This window comes from Trachymyrmex cornetzi, unplaced genomic scaffold (genome assembly GCF_001594075.2).
Source record: "Trachymyrmex cornetzi isolate Tcor2-1 unplaced genomic scaffold, Tcor1.1 scaffold56, whole genome shotgun sequence".
Taxonomy (NCBI): domain Eukaryota; kingdom Metazoa; phylum Arthropoda; class Insecta; order Hymenoptera; family Formicidae; genus Trachymyrmex; species Trachymyrmex cornetzi.
In genome coordinates, this window is record NW_017299871.1 from 2,803,556 (window position 1) to 2,816,228 (window position 12,673).

General features: G+C 33.9%; 1 protein-coding gene across 1 annotated transcript; it reads left to right on the forward strand.

Moving 5' to 3' along the window:
- Positions 1-2,210: 2,210 nt before the first annotated feature.
- On the forward strand, positions 2,211-12,444 carry LOC108765878 (putative uncharacterized protein DDB_G0290989; the record flags this gene model as incomplete). The annotated part of the gene is made up of 3 exons (XM_018514748.1): positions 2,211-2,577; positions 10,949-11,798; positions 11,865-12,444. Coding segments are annotated over exons 1-3 (1,657 nt in total), but the record flags the coding sequence as incomplete, so codon positions are not given.
- Between the last annotated feature and the right edge of the window lie 229 nt (positions 12,445-12,673).

Genomic DNA, 12,673 nt, shown 5'->3' on the forward strand with positions numbered 1-12,673 from the left:
TTTAACTGTCAATATTTTATTTTTAGTATTCTCTTTCATGATTTACAATTAAATAAAGATTGATAATATTCTGTACATGCTTTAAATAAAGATAAATGCAATTTAAAAAAAATTATGAAACAATTTAAGCTTATAAGAAAAGGACCAAAAATTGAAACACGCTTTTAAAATGCGATTTGTGGTAAAAGATGTACATAGATCTTCGTGCTCAGATTAAGAGTCTTAAATCATAAGTTCAGATATCCCTTAATTTTTTCAAAAATAAATATAAAATATCAATAAGTATAAGAATTTTGACTGTCCACATAGCAGAATAATAGATCTCAGGAAAAAAAAAAAGAAAAAAGTTATTATAATATTGTAGGACCAATTAATTTTGTTTACACATATTGATAAGTCTCTGTTATCAATTTTAAACTAAAACAACAACAATGAACTCTATTTTATACCACTTACACATCGGACAAAAGAGAGAGAGAAAATTGATTAATCTTAAAATATCGTATAATATGTATCCTTTTTTTTTCTTTTTTTTCTTGAGATTATGCTATCAAGTGATTAATCGTTTTGATAACATTAAAATTTTATATTTTATATTTGTTTATTGTTCACGTAAGTATTAAATAAATAACATAATTAAATAACGTAATTAAAAAATAATTAGTAGATCTTTAATGATTTATATAAGTTGTAACTTTAATACAATAGATTCCATAATCATTAATATTTTCTTTATCGTAATCGACAAATTCTTTTAAGAGTCTCTAAACAACTTACTTAATTTTGATTATAATAAAATTTCTCCAACGCATTATATACCGTAGTCATGACATACAAAAACTTGACGTATGTATTTTTTAATATATGTATATCCGCTAGCTTTTGAAACTTTATTCTTGGCTTTTTTATAATTAGAGATTCTTAATATATGGATTTTATGTTTTGTAACAAATCGCATTTTAAAAGCACGTTTTCACTTTCTGGTTCTGCCTTATAGATATAATAACGTGTATAAATAATATTCATACATTTAGTGAATTTATACAACAGGAATGGACACTCCACGCGAATAATGAAAAAGATTAAACAAAGTTACTTAACGAAATAATTAACAAATATTAAGGAATTATAAAGAGAAATTAAGAAAAATGTAAAATAAACAACTCTGATAAATTGCCAAAGTCGACGTTGCGACCTTAACTAAATTCCAGACATGTATAGTATCATTGTTAGATACGCTAATCATTAATCAAAGTAAGATTGACAGTTCATAGCCTGAGAAAACACAAAGCACAGGTAATGGAAATGACAGATTTTGGGTAGTCTATTGAAACCTTGTAGGATTCAAAAATCGAGGAACTCGACTTACCTTAGCCAATAGTAGAGAGGACGTTTTCCTTTACTTGGCTTCTGGAAAATCGTATTGGTGGACACAGGCGCCCGGAGAGTCGCCGCCGTCCCTGCGGAGCCGGTAGCGGTGGTAACCTCGTGGTGGGGGTACGTCTTCGTAAGATGGAAGATCGCTGTATGCGAGCGTTCAGTGAGTTCAGTAACTTCAGTCTCGTCTGACTTGTCGCAAGGTGAGGTACGCCATACGCTCGCCGGGTCTGACAGTGCGCGTGACAGTGCCAAGAGATCGTGGTAAAGCCGGTAGGTGCCTAAGAGTGTCGCCGGAGTGTCGCGCGCGCGCCGATAATGAAATTCATCCCTCGTCTGACACAGTACGACAGTGGCAGCAGAGGCAGCGACAGTGACATCACTCGCAACACCAGTACTAGTAGTAGTGATCGCGGTAATAATATATCGTTTCGGTGCGGCGCTATCAGTGACATCAGTAAAACGAGCAGGATGTATAAACGACAAGATCACCGAATATTATAATAAACGCTTTTTTTTTTCTTTCGTTTCCCCGGACACACGCACGCGTATACACATATATATATATACGCACGCACGATCGTACGCATCGTATACATACGGCATACGGCGGCTCTCGCGAAATTCGCGCACACGCGCACGCGTGACGACCGCGCAGCTTCGCGGCTCGCGACAGTGTCACGTTCTTGAGTCTCGTCGCGCGCGAAGAGTAACAAATGGGGGAGTAATAAACAAAGGGAGTTGCGAATAGGGTTAAAAGAGAGAGAGAGAGAAATAGAATACGGCGACAGTTCGTACACGCATGTAAATAAAGTGTTTTTCTAAGTTTTTTTTCTCTCGACTCGTGAGTGGATTCGCTTTGAAAGTGAAGTGCACCGCAGTGTGATATCGATAGAGAGAGACTTGTCCTCGGTGGAGTACGGTGTGTGTTGATAAATCTCGATCGAAATTAAAACCCTAAACTAGTTTATAAATGGAAACAACAATGCTGTTGCCAATCGTACCTGCAGTCACGAAGGTCCGCGACGACAATGATTTTTCAGATTACGTAAACCAATTCTTTTGTAAACGGCTGCGAGATCAGCATGAGCTGGAATTGCAAAAGTTGGTGGAGTGGAAGAGGAAGCGGCAACAACAGCAGCAGCAGCAGCAGCAACTTTACCAGCAGTTGCAACTATTGTTGTCCCCAAATGATCCTTGGCTTGGTAAGCTTTTCTTTTTTAATGTCGAATATTCGTCGTGGAGAATTTTATTGCGATATTTTCGAAGCTTTCAATTCCTTGACTCTCTCAATCGAGATCTAAATCTTATTGAGTCTTAAATGTCGAATGATAGTTAATTGAACCTCGGACCTATTGATTACACGTTGCTTCATAAACTGAAGCAATGCATGTAAAGGTTCGATCTTAATTTGAGAATAGTCACCTGTTACCTCGTCGGCGAGCAAATGACATTTGATCATATTTCTAATTGTTTTTACCGATACTATTTGATTGGTCAATAATTTTCTATTAAGTTGAAAAATAATTTTTCCTTTTTCTAAAAAAAACTTAATTTTTTTAGTTGTATCATTTTTGAAGTTAAACAATGATATTGAATATTATTGACTGTTTTCTGACTTATCAGTATTTTTGAGAACATTGCGAATATGAATTTACTCATAATTTTCTGTAAAAAAAAAAGTAGTAACCAAACAGATATTACAAATGAAATAAGTATATTAAGTAACGAGACCTTCAATTTTTATTCTTTAGAATAAGATTTCTTCATAATAGAGTAATAGAATAAGGTCACTCCAAAACGAATTTAGAAAGTATGAATAAAAAGGGAAAAAAGTAGCATGTATTTTGCAATAATTCACATTTTCTCAAATATCCCGGGTGGACTGTTGTCAGGTTAACATTAGAAGAAACCGCTCACGTCAAGCCGGCCGGCCGGCAGGTCGGTTGGTTGCGACGCGATGCTTTGTCCACTGCAGAATTTATATCCAGTAACATGACAATAACATAACATCGATGTTGTAATTTCATAGTGTAATTGTTACGTACATGTTTCATATTACTTTTTGAAACTTTTCGAATAAATCTTACTCTTAAGAATTGAAACTGAAGCCACTCTTTTTGAAGACTGGCTCAGTTTTCACTCTTTGGAGTGAGATTCCAGTCCAAAGACTTTAGAAGGTGCATTTATATTGAGTATGAAATTTTCATTGAGAAAAATTGAACAAACCAAAAGATCATTGTATCAATCAGAATTTTGCCTTTACTTTACCTTGACTAAAATTATAATAGATTCAAGACATTTTAATATGTCCATTTCTTATCAGAATTTCAATTAATAGCAACCAACCTCTTTTCCCAATACGATGTTGTGTTATTGTTTAGATTACTGTTTTTCATACTAGTTAGTCATACTAGTAGATTGACAAGACCAATGATTGTTCGTGCAAACTGCTGAAAGCTTGAATTACGTGGAGCAATATAATTCTATCAATTAATATCCATGAATCTCAATTCTCTGCATAAAGCTGGAACGCCGTATTGAATTGTACGGCATTGCAAACTACTGGTAATGTGCTACACTATGCTGCTACAATGCATACGAACAATCGGTACGGCTCGCCGATTCGACGACCATAAAGTTTGCACGAAGCTTAATGGATAACTTAGGGAAACTGTAGCGAGAGAATTCACGCGCGACTAAAACGTAGAATATAAATACGAATAACAAGATTAACATGTAACTTCTATAATTAGCGGGGCCGTGTACTTGTGCGCTGTTTCACGCGCGCGGCTGGTTCATCGAACCTTACCTACCTACCTACCTACCTGCCTCGAGTTTATCGGGAATCGATGGGAATGAGTATGACGCGTGCGCTTGCTCATAGGAATCCGATTTGCCCGTGTTGCGCTTTTTAAAAGGCTCTTTACGAACCGTGACGGGGCTGCCGGCAAGACGATCGCTCGTTGCTCCGCACGCGAGCGGAAACGTACGCACGGACCAGACTCGATCTGACGCACTTTACGACGCGGATTCTATACTTACGCGCCGCGCGATGAAATCTTTCTGGCAAGCGCAAAACACGACGCACGAATCGTCTCACCAAATGTTTTTTTTTTCTTTTTTTTCGTCTGGTAGCGTGGATTTTCTCTCGCACACTTAAACATTACATTTTAATAATATTACACTGAGAAAAATGGTCTGGTTGGATTAAACAGTAATTCTGGTGGAAAATGGACGAATCAGAATTTTCTGGTTATGTCTATTAGAATTCTAGTTGAGATAACTAGAATTCTGATTAATATAATTATTCTGGTAAAAATAAGAATTCTACTAGATTTTACCAGAAATATAGTATCAACCAGAATTCCGGTTATCTCAACTAGAATTCTAATAAATTTAACCAGAAATTTCGGATTCGTCCATTTTCAACCAGAAATTTTTTTCAGTGTATAATACTATATCTAAACGATATACAGTCTTAGCTGTTAAGTATAAAGCACTTCAATTTATTCTCTTAAAAGAATATTGGCTGCAGTAAAAAGGATTAACAAAATAAATTGTTATAAGAATAAATATTTTTTAATAAAGCTTTTTATTGAAAAATATATTTTTTGATTGTTTTTAATTTAATTTTCGATAGATGTCAATTTTTGAAGGTGTTTTATATTTGTGGCCAAGGTTATGCTATATATATTATATTATAAACATATATTATATTATATCCCGTATTGAAACGATTATGTCAATTAGTCGCTCGGAATTTTATTTGATTTATAAATAGTCGGCAAATTCTGTTTCTGACTTCTAAAATGAATGAAGGATACGTATTCTTCATATTGTCTATTTTCGTCTATTCGTTATTTATTCGCAGATATTTTTGCTCTCATTTATTTTTCCATCGGAAAGATTCGCGTGTAAGTTTTCAGTGATTTTATCAAAAACATGCACGGTGCCTTCTTCCGGTTTTAAACTCATCTGACTCATCTCGGATATATGCGACATGTACGTTTTTCGTGTATTTGTCTAGTTACATCTTCATCGGAAAAAGCATTTACAAATTTGTACTCCGAAAAAAAAACCGTTAACGCGTCATTTTTGCCGGAACAAAAAATTGCCGATCCATCAGAAATGGACAGTACCTTCTTTTTTTTAATTTGCGTCAAATACATTCATGTTTTCTATTCATATATTTTACAGAGAAAAGAATATTTTACTTATATCTTTTATTTCTTTTGTTATTTTATTTATATATTTTTTAAATTATTTTATACTTATATGTATATTTACTTATCATTTTCCTTCGAAAATCACGATTGCGGATTTTTTAAATACTTTGCCAAAAAAAACCTTTTAGCTCATCTATCTCTGTAAAGTATTTTTGGTAATTTTCCGAGAATTGCTAATTTATTTTTGCAACTTTAACTACCGTCGTGATTTTTCTATGAGCGCGTCACGTCGATTCCTCGTTCGATACACCGATTAAAGCCATTTGACATGATAAAAAAACTCGAGCAGTTGCACGTGGAAGCTTTCATCGATCATCGACGGAAAGCACGCGCTGCTTCGACTTAATCGCCGAGCCAGTTTACCGTGCGATTTTTCGCCGTTCCAGTTTTTCGTGTCGACTCACCCTTAATTAGCATCCGATAGAAAAGTCGACTCGCTACACGCTCGAGCGATAATGTTCGGCGGAAGCCGAGCGTACTTAGCTATCTGCACCTGGACCGGTTTTCCGTTCCTCGCGACTTGTATAGGCAGCAATTAAAGGGGTTCGATCGCGACGCTGCGTATCGTGTCGCGCGTCGCACGTTTTCGAAAGTCCGAACGAAAGCGGCTCTCCAGCACTTTATCAGATCTGCTCTGCTCGAATAATTTCTCTCCCGCGTGACGCGGTACGATTCGGCCTCGACGATTTTACGCCGCCGATGAAATTACTTTTCCTAAAGGAGAGAGACCGCGACGCGTCTTTCGCGAATCACCTCACCCGCGAACGAACGGAACAGATTCCATTGGCAAATTAAATTTAATAAAGAAATCAAAAGATACATTTTTTATTTTTTTTTTTTATTAATTTTTATTGATATTTATGTTGTATCAAAAAATTAAACTTGACAAATTACTTAGATCGCAGCCCGTGATTAATGTAGCAAATTCTTTAAATTTTATGACGTGATCGTAAATGTTACTGTCAATATTCAGACGCTCGGATGTTTCAGTTATCATGCTATTGTCATGCATCTGTCAGCAGTGTCGATAGTGAAAATCAGCCGTAAGAGCCGCGATCGCGTCTAACTCTATAAATCCTAATGTCGCGAGAGATGGAAGATAATAACTAATTATCAAACACGCTGCGGGATTTCGGACTTTGAACTATTATATCTCCGCTGATGGCGCACGCAAGAGCAAAGATAACGATATTTTTCTTACATAATAGAGACCCATTACGATCGAATCCATTCGGTCCAGATATCATTTTTAATGTGCGACATATTACGGATATTCCTTCTAGATTTTATATTTTCGCGATAACGAGGTTAACGAGGGGGTTAATTCATTAGAAGCACGTAGAATATACATTTTAATCTCTACTGCCGCATTGATTTCCATTTGTCGTACTTGTTCAATTTTATACAACTACCTAACTGTGGACTGAGCGTCCAAAAAGAAATGAAGCTTTTATACATATATTCGTTATCTCGTTGACTCTTGGTTTAAGCCTGTTAAATATACTTGATTAAATAGATGAGATAGGTCAGTAACTTAAAGACAAGTTCAGCATCATAGCGCCATAGACATAGGTCAGGACGATAGCGTTATAGAGGCAGGTCAGTACCACGGTATACAGGGTGTTCATAAAATCTATCTTCAAAAGGCATAAGAATTCATATTTTTCGTTACCGTTTTTTTTTCCTTTTTTAAAAGAAATATGTTAGTGCCTTTGTAATTCTATAAATTACAATTCTGTAAATAATTTGTTTTCGTTAGATTAATAATGTCAGCATCGTTTTTGCATAATAGTTATTTTTTAAATGCGATCAAATATGTATTAATAAAATAATTTTTTTATACGACTTTTCGGACAGATCTTATTTAATCCACACGTTTTTCTTTCAAGCGATTAAAAAAAAGTGAAGAATTGAGTTTTGTAATTTTCTCACGCCAAGTGACAGTGGCTGATAATTAAGTCGTTCCGTTTGTCAACATATGTCTGTTTGCGTGCGCGATCATTTGTTGTCCGCGTGCTCGGAGCCATGAACGAGAGCGTTTTTTCTTCGCCGAGTCGAAATGGTCTTTCTTTGGTCCTCAAAGCTTTGTCTCCCACATCGGTTATTTTTAAACTTTTTCCTGAAAGACTGTCAATATTGTTGGAAACGTATGAAATTAGGATGTAAAGATCATTGTAAGTTACACACGAGATATATTTACATGAGAGCTAATTCATTAGATACACAATTTTTATCGTATATTGTATCGTAATATGCTAAGTAATGACTTTTGATATTGTTAGGATATATTAAATCAGATACATTAAATTTAATTTTTCTGACACTTTCTTTTATTAAATTCTATTTTTCCAAGTTTTTTTGATTTTTTAAAATTGAAATTTTTTTATTCATTTTTTACTTTAATGTTATTATGTGATTTGTTTTCTTTTTTTGTTCCCTCAAGAGTAAATAAATTAATATAATCTCAACTCTCTAAATTCTTTCGAATGGAATCTCACTCTAAAGAGTGAAAATTTAGTCAATCTTAAAAAAGAGAGGCTCAGTTTTCTATCTTGAACGAGATTTCACTCTTCAGAGTGAGATTCACTCTAAAAATTTTTGAGAGTACTTATTTCAAGCAGTGTTCGAGTATCATTGTTTGTATTTTATTCGTGTCTTGTCCCGCATATTAAAAAATCAGTCTATTGTAGAATATAAACGAGTTAACTAATTATTAATGCTTTAACAGTTTTAACACGAAAAGATCATTTTGCACCGTTTGAAAAAGAATTGAGTCGAGTATGTAACAAACTGCAATGGCTATAATAGGTAATCATTAAACGAACGTTTGACTGAATGTTTGATAAACTTGCAAATATGGGAGAAAGGGAAAGTATACCGGCACGTAAATATCGGTAGAATTGATCTTTCTGTAATCGTGATTCATACGGATCACCCGCAGGCGTCATCCGTACACAGTTTCCCATCTGCTTTAGGCAAAACTGCGATCTTGAATCGCAACACACATCTTACTAGAACAGTCAAGCGATGAATCATCATGCTATATAACTGGCGTTTCCGCGTATTTTCAATCGCCGCAATTGCTCCCGTACTATCTTAAACTGAATTCCTAAAGAGCTGTCATTGGGTTGACTCCAACTGATTACTAGCTATTTAATTCTGTGCCATACACACAAATGAATTAATTGTTACGAGAAAAACTTAGACTGTAATATTACGCAATTATTTTTGTTTTATTTGTTTTCGGCTTATTTTAAATAGTTAATATAATGATGAAGTTCGATGTAACAGATTAATGTTATCCTATATTTCCTTTTTTTATGCTGCCTTGAGCATTTTAATTGATGTAAAGAAAATATACTCGGTAGATTACATACCATTCTTTTACTTCAAAAGAATATACTTAATTCTAAATGTTTTCTATAGTTTTCTTTTTTAGTTACAAAAACGATACAATTCAAAATATATCACTCTGTAGAAGATATTACGATCTCTTTGAAAATCTTAAAAGAACAACATCAGTGCTATTTGGTGGATGAATTGTGAAGTTAGTTTATTTTCGATAATTGATAGAATAATCTTTATCTAACTTCTTCATTCATAATTCTAAAATCACATTAACTGTGTCATACTTTTGAAATAAGGGAACGATAATATATATTATACTCCATACAAAGTTATATAGATAAAATTTATATCGACGAGGCACGAGATACATACGTTTCAGTTACGAAATGCTGTGGTTGAATTAGATCAGAAAGAAATGTTGGATGTTGACTGACTACACGTATTAGAAAGTAATATTAAAGATCGTATACTTAGCCGCGAAATGTATTCTGAAGGGATATAAATAATGCTGAACATACCTAGAGACTCTTTAATCAGAGACTGGCCATCAAGATTTCGTCAAATTTCTTCGAGCGAAAAAAGAATATAGGCTATCTCACTCTTCCACCAATAGCGGTGTATATACATCATGGTGGAAGAGTGAGATGGCCTATACTCCTTTCTCGTTCGAAGAAATTTGACGAAATCCTGATAGCCGATCTCTGATTAAAAGGTATCTAAACATACCCAGTAGTTTTCCATGCAGATAAAAAGTTATCCTGGGTGACAGCTAGATGTCGGTTTATAAATGGTCAGAATAATTTTGTAAATAATAATTTGTCACTTTGTGGCACTATGTTATCCATTTTATTTTCACTCCGTTTTACATTGTTTATCCACAAATATATATATATATATATATATATATATGTAAAAAGTTTCAAGATAAATATAACAATAATATCCATATTTTAGAGAGATTCTTAGTTTAATATTGTATAATATATATTTTATTTATTAATATATTTTGTACATAATTTTGATCAATTTCATAAAAAATTAAAAACGAATAAAGAAAATGACGGAAAGCAACGTATAAGTACAATGAAAAGATCATTTATTTTCATAGTATTATATGCACATTATCGCAACCTTTATTCCTATTTTTGAAATAATTACATGTTGTACGTTATTGATACACACGATAATATGCCAGCATTATGGTACGTGATGTAATTCCGTACTTTATTCTATCGCAACATATTGCAATCAACAATGAAGAATAATAAAAAGTAAAAACTTCACAATTATATTAAACAACTAAATTTAAGAAAAAATGTTAAAATAGAAAAATTTGAAATTTCATGTATCAAAAATAAAAAATTTCTTTTTGATACTTACATGGAATCTCAAATTAAATTTTGTATTTTTGATACTTATGTGAAATTTCAAATTTTTTTATTTTCAGTCATAATTTCATAATAATTTTTTCATTTTTTTACTTTAAATAATTGCTCATAAAATTAAATTCAACTTTGATTATTTGATGATTAATTATTTAATACAAATATTTAAGTTAAATTACAAACTTTATTGATTAAACGTCTTCTATTTAATGTCATTGGATTAATTTTTTACTGTTATATTAATTTAATTTTTGCAAAGCTTAACATAAAACATGAAATTCTTATGTTCTTGTTAATTAACGATTTATTGCTGTAAAAGTTATATATGAAGGTTTGATGAATTTTTGAATTTTTAAGTTTTTTATAGAGGAAAGTTACTGAATGCGTATCGGTTATCTAAATCTTTTGCAGCATATTGCAAAGAAATTTATAACAAATTAATTTGTTATTAATAAAAAATTAAATATGTAGTAATAGATGCTTAAAGCTACAATTTTTAAATAATACTTTACTATTATATTTTATAATTTAATTTTAAAGTATTATATAAAAATTTGTTTTATAAACTCATAAATTAATTTCTTATGTTTCAGATAATCGCCATAACAGTCGGAATGACTATTGTAATAGGTTAAATGTTTTCCAAGAAGAGCAAGAACTATTACAACGGAGTGTTACAAACGTAATTGAGGAAAAACGTACGAAAAACCAACTGCAGCCTCAGGCACAACCGAAGCCAGAGCCGAAGTTTGAACCGGAACCAGAACCGGAGCCCCAGCCGGAAGAAGAGCCAACGCCGAAACAGGTGCTGGATCTGGAGGAATATGATTCAAAACCGGTATCTTTTTTGTTTGATCTACTGGAGGATGTAAAGCTGGAGGATATAAAGCTGGACGATGTAAAGCTGGACTTAGAATTGGAGAATTTAAATGGAAAGCCGGAATCCACGTTCGATGAGTTCGATGAGCCAAAGCTCTCACAATTGGATAAGAATGTGAAGTCGATAGAATCGCTGCCGATTTCGAAACAGGTATACTCGCTGTATGAAGAAATCTGTTCACAAAAAAATGGACTGCTCAATTTGGAAGACTCTGTTTCAGAAAGTAAAAGTCTTCCTCTTCCTAAAAAAACCATAGATTTTGAGGATCAACAGTTTAAAGTTTATTCCGAGGGACGTAAAGTCAAACTATTAAAGCGCCAAGTCTTTATGAATAGAAGATCCCCTTACGTAATACTGAAACCCGTAAAGCACTACCGTGATTTCATTGAAGTGTACCACGCATCACTCAGGACTATTCGAACTAAAATGAAGAATTTTAAAAATTCTGAATGTAGTTCAGTTCTCTCAAAATTTTCAGAGACAGATAGTCCAATGTTCTTAAAATCTTTAGAGGCAAATAGTCCAGTTCCTTCAAATTCTTCAGAGGCAGATAGTCCAGTTTCCTCAAAATCTTCAGAGGCAGATAGTCCAGTTCCCTCAAAATCTTCAGAGGCAGATAGTCTAATTCCCTCAATCCGTTCAGAGACAGATAACTGCCTTCACTATATATCGGACGAAGAAGAAGACTATTTAACGCGCTGCAAAAATAAAGCAACGAAAGCATTTCAAGATGCCGAGGAGGAATACTTGAAAGAGTGGCACTCATGGAAGCAAAGTGATTCCTTCCAGACTGATTTCTGCGAAGACGAGGTGACTGATTCAAGGACTGCTATAAAGGAAGAGCAGCAGGTGAGCTTTCAACATCAGCTCAACATGTCTCAGATGATGGCACAGTTCTCAGTCCGGACGTCACCATCGCTACTGAAACCATTATCATCAAGAGCTTCGTATACATCATCAGGAGCTTCATATACATCATCAGAACCTTCATCATTATCAGAAGCTTCAACATCATCATTAGAAACTTTACCATCACCGATGGCGATCAAAAATCCGTTGAACAACGAAGACAATCAACGGATCACTCGGAGGAAGCATGAAGAGATACAACAGCAGATGGCAGACAATATCAAAAAGAGCACCCTCAACGACCATTGCTATCACCAAACGAATGTGTCTGAAACCCTTCAAGTATTTAAAGAGGAGTTAGAGACAGAAGAATCCGGTAAGTGTGAAATGTACATTTCGATGCCTCGAACTTTTCGATAAAATCTCTTTGCGATTTAACGATGAACGATTTTTGCCTTTTTTTTATATAGTTCGGATTTAAAACAGTCGTTGATTATATTTAACATCTCAGTAGCTAATGTGCTAATTTTGATTAGATATTAATTGCTTTCCATTTACACCGACTCCCAGATAATTCTCACTTATAATATTACAAATAATATGTT